At 42.3% G+C, this 16659-nt stretch overlaps 1 protein-coding gene across 1 annotated transcript; it reads right to left on the bottom strand.

Annotated features, from left to right (window-relative positions):
- Positions 1 to 8596: 8596 nt before the first annotated feature.
- Positions 8597 to 16451, bottom strand: LOC138982378 (INO80 complex subunit C-like). The gene is made up of 5 exons (XM_070355641.1): positions 16320 to 16451; positions 13902 to 14183; positions 11273 to 11381; positions 11004 to 11071; positions 8597 to 8937 (listed from the first exon to the last, which is right to left on the bottom strand). The coding sequence occupies exons 1-5, from the start codon at positions 16407 to 16409 to the stop codon at positions 8806 to 8808; spliced, it is 681 nt and encodes a 226-aa protein (XP_070211742.1). The 5' UTR covers positions 16410 to 16451; the 3' UTR covers positions 8597 to 8805.
- Positions 16452 to 16659: the final 208 nt, after the last annotated feature.

The following is a 16659-nucleotide window of genomic DNA, read 5'->3' on the forward strand; positions in this document are numbered from 1 at the left end:
ATGTATTCAGTGATTATTTTATAAAGAAGGTTTCAGATATTCGTTCTGAACTTGATCAGATGGGTGCACATTCTGCTTCCTCCAGTCATGTTGATGTTCCCACTGATTGTTCTTTTCCATCATTTCAGCCAATCAGTGAAAAAGACCTTAGATCCATTATTCTAAAGTCCAAACCAACAACTTGTCCACTTGATGCCATACCCACACCACTGCTTTTTGAGAATCTTGATGTGTTGTTGCCAACTCTTACTCAAATTGTCAATGATAGCCTGTTATCTGGTGTTTTTCCATCATTGTTCAAAACTGCACTTGTCAAACCACTTCTCAAAAAACCTAGTCTTGATGTCAATATTTTGAAGAACTATCGTCCTGTATCTAATTGATCATTCTTGTCCAAAGTTTTTGAAAAGGTAGTTTTGAAGCAGCTGTTGTCATATTTGAACACCCATGATTTGATCTCGCACTCTCAGTCCGCTTATCGCCCTTCTCACTGTACTGAAACAGCCCTACTTAAAGTAATCAGTGACATTCTGTCTGCTCTGGATGGTGGTGATGTGTCAGTGCTTACCCTACTTGACCTTTCTGCAGCGTTCGACAGGATTGACCATGTCACGCATCTCCATAGACTTCAGACTCTGTACGGCATCTCCGGTCCACCGCTAGCATGGCTTGAGTCCTATCTCATTGGCAGGACTCAGGCTGTGCTTGTCGATGGCCAGATGTCTGCTCCAGCCCCACTTTCTTTCGGCGTTCCTCAAGGTTCAGTACTCGGTCCCATCCTTTTCATCATGTACACTGAGCCCCTATCCACACTGATTCAAAACCATTCTGTTTTAAATCAGTCTTTTGCTGATGACACCCAGCTGTATAAACCCAGTCCCCCTGCAGAGACACATTCCGCCATCCAGACCATTCAGACATGCATCACTGATGTTAAATCTTGGATGGTCGATAACAAACTCAAGCTGAATGATGATAAGACTGAAGTCTTACTGTGCAAAAAGAAGAACACTACATTTCCCTCTCCCCAACCTGTTTCTGTTCAAATAGGAAACACCGACATTCTTTTCTCACCATCAGCTAGAAACCTTGGATTCACCCTTTCATCTGCATGAGTGTTTTATTACGACATGCTAACATTAAAAACTATGCGGCCAAGGCACAATAAGAAGCAAATCGTGTGTTTGTGTCCTTGGCTGGCTCTCTCTCTCTCTCTATCTCTATCACTGATGTTAAATCTTGGATTGATCAACACCCTTTCACTATAAACATGTGTTTTCGTGAATAAAACATTCTGATTCTCTCTCAAAACACAAATGCAGTTTTCTGGTTTCTCTTATGCAATCCCAACAAAACGAAACAGGGGTAAACACGGCAAAGTCTTTGAGGTTTTTTTTTGCGTCTAAATGAAGACAAAAATAAATCATGAATGAATTAATGAGAATCGGCAAAAACATTTCAAAATTGTCATTGGTTTCAGAAGCGTTCTCATTCCTGGCTGAAGAGATAATAGATACAGGGGGTGCCCTGTTCGCCCATGGTGCTTTTTAACTGCTTCACAGTAAATAAAATGTGTTAAGGGTAGAGGGGGAATTCCTCCAAAATGAGGAGCTCGTACCGGCCTGTCCGACTACGGATTCACAGCCGGTGTCACGATTTCATCTTTCGCCTGTGTACATATTTCCCCCTCGATATATACTCAAGACTGAAATGTTGTTTCCTGGTAAAATTAAGAAGTGAAATTATTTATGGACGAAAAGCATGTCAGTTTCTTGCATGTGAAGAAAATTGGTGGTGAAATGTAATAGATTTTACCCCCAAAATCGATTTATTCGAAAACGTGTACCGAGTGGTTACGTCCCTTGAGTAAGAAGGGAAACATTTTAGGATGAATCAAATTTCTAAGTTAAATAAAAAAAAAATTGGTTGGACAAATTTGGCCCCATGAATGTAAGGTACACAAGGTCGCTCATCAGTACTATCGAAGGGTGTTTTTTTGTTCAGTGTAGAGTTTATACTAGATCAACGAGGCCGAGAATCGAAATATCACCACGGCGAAAGATGAAAACGTCACACCGGTCAACACGTCTTTGACGCGTCACGGTCGGTGTATGTCCTCCACGCCTCGCAACTCCGTTTCACGTCGCCGTACCCACACCCACAGCAGAAGCTGACTACAAAATCCTCATCACTGGGGACTCGGCACGAAACTCCGTCCATCGCGTCAACACTGTGGTCAATATACTGCCAGATATGGACATCTGAACGAACGATAACAGCAAAAACGAATTGAATATGGTGTGGTCTATCTAACACTGTGACAACCTGACCATCCCAACCAACGGTTCATCTCAACAACGGGCCATTGACCAAACAAGACCGTGTTCTGCTCGTGTTTGCTTGCGGTCTTGTGACATCAGCAGCACGAATCACATCGTGTCAACGAGTGAAGGATGTTCTACAACAACGTAGACTGTGGAACAACAACAGCGATTGTTGAACAACAACGACTGTTGAAAAACAAGCAGAGCGCCCAACACCGAACTACCAAAAGCACGACGATTAGCTCTGTATTTCTGTCACGTGCGCCCTGACCGAGACAGAGGCAAACAGACGGGTGTTGCAGAGCAAACTGTGTGAGGCAGAAGGCAACAGCTAGCGTCCAGCAAGACAGATAGACGCCATGGATCAGTGTCCAGCCCCCGGTAATGAAATACTAACACGCGGCCACCTCGTCCGGAAGCGGGTCTAATGACCTTTCACGCTGGCCGGCCTTATGGGTCAATCAGTGTCCGTCCCTTCATTCACGCTCATGCTTTCGTCCGGCACAGGCTGCCGCCTGTTTTATACAGTCCGAGCGACCAACGGTCTTTTTCTCCTCGACCAGCCAACAAGATTCCGGTCGGACGCTCGGAATTCCTTCCCATTACAATTGTCACTACCCACACCTACGTGTACCAGGGTCGTTCTCCAGACATGGGTCCAGTGGATTCCATGTTACGCCAGTGGTATCTTAATTGTTAACAAATTCCTTTAACACGGAAACCAGAAGATGTGACACGGATTTAAATACACACAAACGATCTGAACAGCCAGAAAATGTATAATTATACGTGGTCATTTCTTGCATAGCAAAATTAAATGAAAACAATCAAGAGAATACATTTAGTTCAGTCTTCTTTTGATGGCATTCATCACAAGCATTGAAAGGACTAAAAATGTATGTCCCAAAGTTTTCCCTACCTTTGTACATGTAGCTTGATCTGAAATAATTTTATTTTCTCAAAGGGGAAGTGCACAATTCACGTTCAGTCTCCCAGCTCGACTTCCACGGTTAATTGTTGTTGTGTTTTTTTAATTCTATTTGCGCTCTTTGGGGTGTACTTGTTTCTGCAATTTGTGTTCAGAATGCAGGCAATAACTATATATTAACAAGCTGAAGTCTGCAGACGGGCAATATCTCTATATATTGACAATCGGAAGTCCACATACGGGCAGAATATTCAGTATATATTGACAAGCTGAAGTCCAGCATCTTCACACGATGCCCTTCACAGCCAGCTCATCATGCATGCAGATGATCAAACGTTCCACATTTAGTCCTTCCAACGGTCAGCCAATCTTCATTGCTGATTGAGATGGTCGAATTAGCTTTGTTCCATTATAAAGTGACCACGAACGTCTGCTGGGTTTGATCAGTTCTGACAGAAGCTGGGATGAGAGCAAATCATCGGCCAGTGGTCACAATGAATGCTAGGTCATGCAGGGTCGGTGTCCGAGTTATTGTGCGTAGCGATGACCAGTCACACTCCACATCGAGAGCTGGTCTTTGAGGAACGAGTGACTGATTGCTTCGAGTTCATCTGCATGGGGTGACCTTGTAGCCGCATAGTCCTTTTTAGCGCCGTCCCATTTGGATTCAAAGGAGACAGAATCCATTAAATGTAGCTGCTGATTCAGTAGCTAGGGAACACACACGCTAGCACATTGCAGGCAAGCGTGTAGTTAACTATTTGAAAGACGCAGCAGCAGGATTTGAATGCGACTTTAATCTACTAAATAAATAACTGTTGAAGAAGTTCTGGTTGGTAGTATCTGTGAATGCACGAGCATGCGTAGTCGGTGATGTACCTTTTGATTATCAGTCAAACCCCCACCCCACCCCACCCCTGCCAAAGTCAGCCCCTTTTTAGGACAAATCTACGTCTGCAAAGACATCTTGAATATAACACTATTCAAGCGATCTTACACACCCTTAAACACCTGAGATGTCTGATCGTGTTAAAAGTGAATGCAGGGAACCCATGTCCACTGTCCCATGTTGATCTGAGGTCACACGTTGATCTGAGGTCACACCATCCACCCCATCCCTTCACCATCGAGAGCCTCGCTGTCCTTTGAAGGACACGCTGCCGACGTGTTGCTGCTTCCTCATGTGCATGAACCATCATTGTGACCACAACGTCTGGTACGCGTGATTGTTCTGAAAAGTGACTATTACATGATTATTCTGAAAGTCTACTATTTATTTCATCGTAATCATGTAAGCCCTCATACGTGATTGTTCTGAAAGCTTACTAATTTACATGATTGTTCTGAAACTCTACTAAAGGTGAACTTGCTTCATCCGTGAAATGTTGTCAGATATGGAACAATATGCATACCCCTGCCCAACGAAGTTGGAGGGGGGTATGCTGGATTCACTTTGTCCATCTGTCTGTGTGTATGTCTGTATGTATATGGAACACTATTTTGATACAATAATACTCAATCTTAAGTGATATTGATATTTATACCCCAGCCAAATGAAGTTGGAGGGGGTATACTGGATTCACTTTGTCCGTCTGTCTGTGTGTATGTCTGTATGTAAATGGAACACTATTTTGATACAATGAACCCCCGCCCAATGAATACAAATTCAACAAGTAATACGTTTCATACATTGAACATGTCTTCTTTATTGTTCTCAACACAAAATTGAAATTAAATGTTCAAAGACAAAAATTATTTATAATCTTCAAAAATGTAATGATTCTTCTTGAGTATTCCCAACTCAAAATTCAAGTTAAAGGTTCAAAGGGACACATAGAAACTTTTGAATTTTCTTCTTTGCCATGCTTAGGTGGCTAGGTCACCAAAATGGATCGAAAGGCATGGCAAAGAGATGGTCAAAGTGGAAGCTACTTTTTGCCCCTTTAAAGACGAAAGGCACAACAAATAATTTTCACAAATGAAACTTTTTTTTATGAACTAAAAATTCAAGTGGAGAGGGGATGAGAGACGTGAGGAGATGTCCGGGGTTGCGAGATGAGTGGGGAGTCTGGGCTATAACGTTCTTGCACGCGAGACAATATACTTCTTTTTGTGTGTGTGGGGGGGCTTTTGTTTATCAACTCTCTCTCTCAATCTCTCTCTCTCTCTCTCTGTGAATATTTTTGTCATCCTAAATGTTAGGGGGGGGGGGGGGGGGGGGGGGGGGGCAAAAGACATGTTTGCCCCCCCCCCCCCCCCCCCCCAGGAACAGCTGCCCCCCCTCCCCCCCCCCATCCCCCACGCCAGTGCACTGAGTACATACGCACACACACACCACACATACACAATCAATCAATCAATATGAGGCTTATATCGCGCGTATTCCGTGGGTACAGTTTTTTATTTTTTTAATATTTTTTTATGCAATTTATATCGCGCACATATTCAAGGCGCAGGGATTTATTTATGCCGTGCGAGATGGAATTTTTTACACAATACATCACGCATTCACATCGGCCAGCAGATCGCAGCCATTTTGGCGCATATCCTACTTTTCACGGCCTATTATTCCAAGTCACACGGGTATTTTGGTGGACATTTTTATCTATGCCTATACAATTTTGCCAGGAAAGACCCTTTTGTCAATCGTGGGATCTTTAACGTGCACACCCCAATGTAGTGTACACTAAGGGACCTCGGTTTTTCGTCTCATCCAAAAGACTAGCACTTGAACCCACCACCTAGGTTAGGAAAGGGGGGAGAAAATTGCTAACGCCCTGACCCAGGGTCGAACTCGCAACCTCTCGCTTCCGAGCGCAAGTGCGTTACCACTCGGCCACCCAGCCCACACACACATGAAAGCTACATTTATTAGCACATCTGTTTTCAGTGACACTTTTTTTTTATTACACAGCAACCACCAGGGGTAGGGGTATACATTATTTTTGTTCCATATCTGACAACATTTCACAGGTGAAGCAAGTTTACCTTTAGTAGAGTTTCAGAACAATCATGTAAATTAGTAAGCTTTCAGAACAATCACGTATGAGGGCTTACATGATTACGATGAAATAAATCGTAGACTTTCAGAACAATCATGTAATAGTCACTTTTCAGAACAATCACGCGTAACAAACGTCATGTCGTGCTGGCAATCAGAGTGAGCACGATTCATTAGGTGTGGCCATGATTCCTTCATGCTCTGGGTGGACCTAGTAATGTACTCATGCCTGGGAGTGCCGCTGGCATGTGAAAGATAACAAGTCGTGTAAAGCAATATGAAAACAATGATTCAGTCAATCTGTCAGCCTAAATGATTGAAATTGAGCACATTGGGTCATTCTTCAACACACTCACACGTACACACACACACACACACACACACACACACACACATACATACACACACACATACATACACACACACACACACACATACATACATACATACACACACACACACATACATACATACATACATACATACATCTATATATATATATATACGACTTGTGTCTGTCTGTCTGTCTGTCTGTGTGTGTGTGTGTGTGTGTGTGTCCGCGATGCACGGCCAAAGTTCTCGGTGGATCTTTTTCAAATTTGGAGACCGTATTCAGCTACACCCCGGACACAACCTCATCGATGAGATATTTCAACACGTGCTCTCAGCGCGCAGCGCTGAACCGATTTTGGTTTTTCTCTGGATCCATTCCCAGTAACTCTTCCTTATCTTCTCCAGTGTTTTCAGCCGCGATTATCTCCCTTCCTCCGTGCGGTGCGCCGGCAAAGCCGGCGTACACCCGGCATAGCCGGGTCCCCGGCACAGCCGGGTATTCGGCTCGACTTCTTCCCGGCGCAGCCGTACCCGGCGAAGCGGGTATTCATCTAGTACATACATACATACATACATACATCCATACATACATACATACATAGATCCACACAAACATACAGACAGACACACACTCTCGTATCCCTCTCGTCCCAAGTCTCCTGGAATACGACCGTGAACTGCATGAAACTAGCTACCTGACCAAAACACTCCCTCAAATTGACTGAAAAGGTGCACAGTTCGAAACGGAATAATGACATCACACACGCGGATTGCCTAAAGATGTACTATCTGAGGATATCTAATCTTCTCATTCATAGATAATTTCCATTTATAGACTAAAACAATGTAATTCTAGATTTTAAGTCTGCCTTGCCCCATTAACAATATTTGAGGGGAATTTTCTTGGCTTTTACTACAAAATCAAACATTCTTTCACACAGCACCTTATTACTAAGTCCATCTATAATAAGCCTGTACAAAAGTGAAAAACCATAACCTTAAAACTTGGCTGTGACTTCTCAGACAACTGCTCTTATGTCTTGGATGAAGTTGTAAGATCACTGACGTGTGCCAAAATCATGATTTTATTTTTTACCATACTTCATTGTTTTAATTGTGCAGTACTCTCTATTCAAGAAAACCATTCATTAAGTTTTGTCTTAAATGTTTCCTCGCATTGTTGTTGTTGAAAACTTTTCTTTTTACATAAAAACAAGAGTGCACAAGGGACCTACCTATTTAAAACAAAACAAATGGATGAAAGTCGCTTGTTCATTTCAATGCTTGTTATTCTCTCAGGTGCCAGGAGAATGGTTCCGGATAACTCTCACTTACTCTATTACACATGTTGTATGCATTAAAGCGCTTACTTCCCTTTGTTTATCAGATATTTAAAACAAAGTCACCATAAATCCATTGCAGTTCATAGTCCTTCCAACCATGTATTGTATCTTCTAAAAGAAAACAGCAGATATCTACATGGGTATGACAAAAATATAAGCCAACAATAAAAACTGGTTGGTGCATCCTTCATACTAACACACAAAGCCATACACAGCCATTCACACAAGTGCTCACACACCCCGATTGGGATGGGTTTAGACCAGCGCTGGACTAACTTGTCTCAGTATGCTCATTTTCAATCTTTTAGGCCGACGGATTGACTGAATGTTTTCTCATCGCTTTATGCAACTAGTTGTTCTTTACAATTTTGGAAATGCTAGTGTAAAGCTGTTATAGCTATTTTTGGGGCTTGCGCTATAGAAAAGCTATTTATTATTATTATTACAGTCTGTTTTTAGGCCAACGGATTGACTGAATGTTTTCACATCGCTTTATGCCACTCGTTGTTCTTTACGATTGTGAAAATGTAAGTGTAAATCTCTTGTAGCTTTTGGGGGAGGGGGGGCTTGCACTATAGAAAAGCTATTTAATAATTTTATTATTATTATTATCATTACAGTCAGTGTTATTAGCAAGTAGTCATACAATTCAATTGACAGACAAAGATTTAAAACATAAGCAAAAATGTATTCTTTATTCATCCTCACAATGAAGGCCATCCTTGAGTCAGATAATACACAGAAAAATACAACACAGCACACATAGCCACACACACACTGAAACATGCACCATGCACATACATGAACACTGACACACCCAACACACACAGACACACACACACACACATACACACACACACCAACACAGAGGTATCATCAAGGTACAGGACCGGACGCTTTCCGTAAGGCCAAGTATCCAGTCACCAAATCACTGGGTAGCGTCCTGGCTCTCGTGAACTCATCAGCTGTGGCGTAGCGCAGTTTAGTCTGTGGGTCTGTGTATAGAGCCTGCAACAACAAAGACACCCTTTAGGAACTGAGACAGGCACTTTCTTTCTCTCTGACATTAAATGCTGTCCATAGTTCACCCTATCAACCTTGCCAAATTCGAAATAAAAGATTTAAGGTCTGTTAACAATATAGCGTGCGACGGTTTGTTTGTTTGTTTATTTGTTGCTTAACGTCCAGCCGACTACGCAGAGCCATATCAGGACGAGGAAGGGGGGGATGAAGGGGGCCACTTGTCAAGGGATTCCTGTTTACAAATGCACTAACCCATTACTTGTGTCCCAGCAGGCTTTAGTAAAACTAAATTAATACCTACTGGAAGATTACCAGTTTCCAGTATGTTAAAATAGGCTTAACCTATCTACTGCTGGACTTACATCAGAACACTAACAGATTAAACTATACATGAATCGCGAGACAAGCGGCAAGAGAAGAGATTTTTGGAAAAAATACAGGTGAATGAGCAAGAAGGCAGAAAAAAGAAAAGAATTCACGAAGAAAAAGAGAGCATGACAGGAAAGAGGAACCAAAAATCTACCTAACAGCAAACTAGAAAGCTCCTGCGGTTCCAAAAACAGGAGGGGCCTTTAATTTCATAACCGCAGTGCCCCACTGCGGGAGCGTGCGACGGTAGGGGCACATGTTTTCAAACGCTCGGTGTGGAAATGACAAAGCAAAAAAAATAACTGCAGCACTGCATTCGCATCAAAAATAGTCTTGCCAAATCTTCCAAGGCCCCCTACAACCAGGGTAAGTTGACAGTGGTTTTTCCCTCAGATACATGTATTCCCTGAATTGCACATCATCCAGTCAGATTTTCTTCAAAGCGCATTTCGCTTTTGAGCACTCTGTGGACATAACAGTGCTCTTCCAATTTCATTTCTTTTCTTGCCATTTTTTTCATCAAAAGAAGTATCTTCAGTTTGGGTTAACCTAAAAGGAAGCATGCCATCACATGACTTTAGACAGCGGAACCCCCTTTGAAGACCCCCATTATTTAAGACCTACCCCCTGTTAAGACCTTGCTTTTTCACATTTTCTGTTCATAACCTGAATAAAATTTACTCCCTCCATTTTAAAGAAAATGTTTGCAGATTTTTTTAGGTCTTAACAGGGGGGGTTCCACTTTACTTTTCTTTCTTTATTTGGGAAAGGGGGGAGATGGGATAGAGCCACTTGTCAATTGTTTCTTGTTCACAAAAGCACTAATCAAAAATTTGCTCCAGGGGCTTGCAAGTAGTACAATGTATTACCTTACTGGGAGAATGCAAGTTTCCAGTACAAAGGACTTAACATTTATTACATACTGCTTGACTAAAATCTTTACAAAAATTGACTATAATATTCTATACAAGAAACACTTAACGAGGGTAAAAAGAGAAACAGAATCCGTTAGTCGCCTCTTACGACATGCTGGGGAGCATCGGGTAAATTCTTCCCCCTAACCCGCGGGGGGGGGGGGGGTTCCACTGTATTCCCAACCTTATATACATACATAAGTATAATGTTGGTTGAAATTTGTGAATTTAATTGGTTTCTGTTTTCCGTTATCTTTGGACCTCATTTTCTGGGATCTCCCTCGCACGAATATCCCCAAAACAACCTAAATACGTTATTAATTTATGTACAGGGTTGGGTATTTTACTACTAAAGTGCATCTGCATCTAGCGAAATGACACATTTTGGTAACTTTTCAAAACAAGTCGCTTCTTACGGACATCCAGTGAGTGGTGTAACTGTACAAAGGGATACTATCAAGATGTTAAAATTGTCCTAGAGCACAGGCAATTTTCTCCCCTTGTAACCTTTCTCACACATATAAGTAGGCTTCAGGCAGGCATTGGTCATCAGTCACTGACACATTCAAATTTAAAATGATTGGACATTCTGACTGGCAGTCAACTGACCTATTGATATATTTTGGTATGCTATTTAAGAGTGGAATCGAATGACCTGTCGGTTTAATGATGAATCAGTCAAGTGAAGAGGGCTATTTTGGCTTATTCTAGTCCAATCCATATAGAGACACACACACACACACAGAGACAGATATATAAACCACTTACTTCTAATCCTGAGAGATCAGAATACTTTTTGGCGGGCTTGAAAGATGGTGGACCTTCTATGGAGCTATCTGTGGGAAGAAATATGATGCTGAATAATAAAACAGATTTCACAGCAGTTACACACAGATCGCTACCTAAACCACAAATACACACAAAAACATTTGAGTAATACTCATGCAATCAAAACTTGCAAAAACTCTCTTTCTCTCTCTCTCGTTCTCTATTCATTTTATACAATTACAATAGGGATAGTGTACATGTGGACTTACATGTGACATCAGTAGGTTCCCATGGTAGAGATCTTTCTGTGGTGATGATCTGCTTTAAATTTTTCCACACCCTAGTTCGCTTTGATCCAGCTGCCCCAATGCTAGAATGCTACAGAAATGGAAAAAACAACATTTATTTAAAATAAAATAAAAGTATTCAGCACACAGGCTTCCTCCACAGGCAGAGTCGGCTGTCTATATCAGTATATATGGCAGTGTAATTAAAAATGGTCATGCACATTATGTTCCCGATTGGATGACAGTCAACTTCTTTGTAGCAACTGGTCCTGCGAGTGTTATTATGTGTAGGTACACTCAACAACAACAACAAAAGAATAAAGGCTTCTACACTACTCGTCATAAAACACTTTACACATGCGTTTGAGGGCAGATCTTTCTGATGAGGCCGTTTATCGTAAAACCAATTATATGACTGGAAAGGCCGTTTATTCCCCTAACTTATTCAGAAAACAGATTGAGTTTACATGACGTAGTGTCGATACAGTGAAACCCACAACACAGACACCCCCAAAATCAAATTCGCAAAATCAAGGTTCCCGCGATAAAATCGACAAAAAATCAGAAATGCTAAAACGAAACATGTTTAGCATGTCCTTAGACAGAACAATCAAATCTGCATCCAAATCAGTCAGTTTTGTTCACATATCTTGTCTAGCTACCAAGGAGGCTATGGCATGCTGAGCGATGTAGGTGTCAATCCTCACAGAAGGCATAAAAGGCAGTTTTTGATGCCATTTTAGCGGGTAATGAGACAAAAAATGAACTCGCTGTGCTGAAATATCAGCTTGCAAAAATTCCTGATAGTCAATTGCGAAAGTTTGCTACAATGGCGAACAGAGCACAGGGAACACCAAAAGTATATCAGGAAAACCATTGTCATAGCAAGCAAAGTATTGATCTTTTTAAAATTCTGTCAACATGCAACGATAATTTAATCAATAAACATGTTTGTGGTTTTATTTTGAGTGCATAAAAGGGCTTGTCCTTAGAATAAAGTGGAACCCCCCTTTTAAGACTCCCTCCCTTTTAAGACCGAAGCACCTTGTTTTCTTAAACTTTCTGTTCATAACCTTTGTAAATTTACCCCCATTTTAAGACTTCCTCATTTTTAAGACCTGATTTTCTCAGATTTTTGGAGGTCGGAAAAGGGGGGTTTCACTGTATCTTCGGATAGTCAAGAGTTAAAGGCACAGTAAGACTCCCGTAAACCATCACAGATACTGTCAGGCTGTTACACACAGTACAAACACTCTTCCATTTGAACGCTCACCAAACGGGAACATCCTAGGTGCCCTACGTAAAGAGCGAGCAATTTTCAAAGAATTAATTTTGCGGAGAGAGTGTCAGAGACAATCGGACCGTGGTGCGTTTTGGCGCTAGACCTAACTTTTAAAATCTAAATAATAAATTGACAGCTTGTTACACAAACATTCTTAAATCATAAAAGAATTCTTTTTTCATCAAGACAAGATCAGTACAATTCGAAGTTTTGAAAGTTTGAAAAAAGAAAAGCCCGGAAGCAGGGTCACGCAAGGTCGTGGTTCTCGTAGCAGACGACGGTTTATACCTATCGCCAGTTCCTCTGAACAGTCAAAAGCCATCGCTAGAGTTCTTGTGAACCACAGCCGTTTGTTTCGTGCATAGTCAGAGGTACTTAATAACGTGCTATTGCAGATAAGCTCACAGCGAGTCGCATTCAAATTACTGACGACTACGTTGTGAAAAAGGGAAACTTGATCACACGGGTTCACGATGGCTCAGGGGTAAGATAAACCACGCAAAAATAAATTCTTTGAAAATTGCTCGCTCTTTACGTAGGGCACCTGGGATGTTCCCGTTTGGTGAGCGTTCAAATGGAAGGGTGTTTGTACTGTGTGTAAAAGCCTGACAGTATCTGTGATGGTTTACGGGAGGCTTACTGTGCCTTTAAGATGCCTCTACTTACATCACTGACACACAAGGTTATCTATCTGTGCTAAATCCTCCTAAAACAAAAACATCAACAACAGACACACAAACTTATTTTGACAGTAATTTGATACATGAAAATTGCTTAACAAAAAGGAAAAAACAAACACACAAAAAAGACTTCCTTCAAAATATAGTAAGCTCCAAAGTTTCTTCCCAACGTAATAATTAAAAATTAGAGTTAAACTGAATGTAAGAATGTTTAGGAAGCACTAAATACTTTTTCCTGTATCCACAGAAAGGTTGGGTTTTGAACTTTTCATTCTCCTAAGTTTCATAATTTCTACATAAACAAACTACCGCTTTTTTTCTTTGAAATGTAGTTTCTTTTAAACTTAGACCAGTTTGATGTTTAATAATGTTCAATTAGACTTCTTCAGTCACACAATGTTGGTTTATCTTCGGTCCCCATTCCGAGTTTCTCTTTTCCTCCATGACAAAGAGAACGTATCCCTATCACGTTGCAAAGATATGGCTTGTCTTCATCGTCTAAAAAAAAGAAGTTTAGACGGCTTTGTACAGTGAGCCATTCCCGTCCCCCACCCATTAAAGTGCCCCCACCCCATTTTAAGACATCCCCCTGGCCATAGTGTGTACATTTTGCAGACCCACCACAAAGTTTGGGTCCTTAAAGACCCACCACAAAGTTTGGGTCCTTAAAGACAGCAGTGGCTGTCTTCTCCTCCGCCATGTCATCTGCTGCAGGGTCAGGTGTCCCTGTGTTGCTGACATCAGTGTCGTCCATCCCTGCGCCCGCCACACTCTCCACCACCATGGGGATGGGGGTACTAGAGACGATGCTGATTGCGGTGAAGGATGTCGTTGCAGCTGCTGGGACCTCCAGTACTGTCTGAGGCTTCACGATCACGCTTACTGGAGGCGTTGCCGGAGACACTGTGGTTGTTGCTGCTGGAACTGCTGCCTGCAGAAATTATAAATTTTTCTATAATCATAAATCTAACTCACAAGTTAGGCTGAAAAGTTCGCTTTTCCTGAACCAGGTAAATATTTGGCATTGCAGGTAAACATAAGGACAAAAAACATGTTCGTTTCTGAGAACAAGGCCAAAACAATTTATTTTATAATGCTTTTTATTTACACAGGCGTATGTGGCTTTTTATTGGCCGTCGTATTAATTTTTTTACCAACTTGACCAAAGACCATTTTCTCACAGGCCATGTTGATCTTGCATACATAAACTCTACACTGACTATCCCCTAAAGCGGTTCACTTATTTGAGTGAGAAAATCATGTAAGTTTCTTTCAAATGAAGGAAATATGTGGTGAAATTCAACAGGTTTCACTTACTTTAAAAACGTGCACAGAGTGGTAATGTCCCATGAATGACGGAAAGGGAGGATTTTGCGGTTATATAAATTTCTAAGTTCAAATACCATTTTTCAGAACGATTTAGACCCCTTGGCTTAAGTGTTAAGTACGAAAGGATGATGTCCTTTGGAAGGGAGGGGGAAGTGTGGAGTTTACACGAGAGCAACAAGGGCAAGGCCGGTGATATCAATGGTCTTTGGAGAAAAGTGATATTTTTACATCAGAAATTTTCCGAGCTGTGTCACTTGGGTGTTGGAGAAGAGTAACTTTCTTTTCAAAGTCTACAAATTCGAATTTTGTCTTTTTTAACAAAAGGTCAAAAATACATTCTTGGGTTGGGAGGATAAAATAGGGTCGGTCGGGGAATCGGAAGCAAAGGGCTTAGGTCAGTCAAAACATTTGTGTTTCTTACATGTTACTTTGTGGTAATATTTGGGATGTTTTAAATTTATTTATTTAATGACTCCATGTTTCTAATGGAGAGTAAAACCACTAAACCAGTGCCGCTGGCAGTGGAACAAATATATCTATCCTTCTCTTTTTCTGGCACACACACACACACACACCACACACAAACACGTACAGAGGTATCATAGCCCTGAGTATAGCCCTGAGTAAAACCACTGGCACTGGAAGTCTTCTTACTTCTTCTTCTTAGTGATAGGTAGCCAACATCAGCATGGTGATGAATCTGCTACGCTTGGGTGATGGTGGTTCCGGTCTATTGCTTGGTCAGGGGTGAAGTTCAGGGGGGGGGGGGGGGAGGTTGGGGGTAGGGGGGGGGGATGATGGGTCAGTGGAGAGTTGCCAGCCTGGCCTGAAAGGATGCCAGGGATGGCGCTGTGGCAGTTTCTACAGGCAGGCGGTTCCACTCTGGAATGGTGCGCGGGAAGAATGTTTTCTGCCTGTAGGCTGTCCTAGAGTGGGGGATTTCGTAGGATAGAGCGTGGATCTGCCTGGTCGTGCACTTGGGTGGGCTTGGCTTTGGTGCGTGGTTGCTCTTCACTGCGACAAGGTCGTGGTGGACTTTGTAGAAGGTTGTTAGTCTCGCTCGCCTCTGTCTGCTCTCAAGCGTAGGCCACTCAAGGTCTTCGAGCATGTTGTTGACGCTGGAGGTCTGGCGGAAGCGATGCGACACCCATCTGGCTGCTCTTCTTTGGACCTTTTCGAGAGAGGCACTGTCTTCAGCGGTGTGTGGGTCCCATACTGGGCTGGCATACTCTAGGATGGGTTGTACTAGTGCCTTGTATGCAGCCGCCTTGACCTTCTTGTTGCTGAGCTTGATGTTGCGTCTAGCAAAGCCAAGTGCTCTGTTCGCCTTGGTGGTGATGTTGGCGATGTGGGTGTTCCACTTCAGGTCTTTGGTCAGGGTGACGCCGAGGTACTTGGCCTGGGTCTCCTCCTGGAGTTTCTGGCCGTGGAGCTGGTACTCGTATGGTAGGATGGTACGGCGTCGGGTCATGTGTACGGTGGTGCATTTGGCAGGATGGAATGCCATCTTCCACTTCTGTTCCCAGGACGCCAGTCTGTCGAGGTCTGTTTGGAGGTTTTCTTGGTCCGCTGCTGTCTTGACGTCAGCATGGCACGCTGTGTCGTCAGCGAAAAGTCGCGCAGTCGAGGTCAAGTGGAACGAATAATGAATATATCTATCTCTCTTTTTCTCTCTCACACACACAAACACACACACACACACACACACACACACACACACACACACACAAGTTCTTACTGAATTTGTTTTGCTCCGTTTCGTTGGAGTGGCGGCATCTTCTTTGATTTTGGGAACACGGACTCGTGAAGATTTTCGAGTAGACGCCATTTTAGATGTATTTGAGGGGGCATAACTGATAAGGAAAAAGACGACGAATAATAACTTACCTCCCTTGAGCTACAGGCGCTCGGCAGCACAATAATAATAATAATAACTGGATATTTTTAAGTGCCTAACCCTATGGCTCTAGGCCCTTTACAGAATGCCGTGTGAGATGGAATTTTTTGGGCCAGTAGATCGCTGCCATTTCGGCGCATATTTACCTTTCAAGGGCCTATTATTCACACGGGTATTTGGT

This window comes from Littorina saxatilis, linkage group LG12 (genome assembly GCF_037325665.1).
Source record: "Littorina saxatilis isolate snail1 linkage group LG12, US_GU_Lsax_2.0, whole genome shotgun sequence".
Taxonomy (NCBI): Eukaryota; Metazoa; Mollusca; class Gastropoda; order Littorinimorpha; family Littorinidae; genus Littorina; species Littorina saxatilis.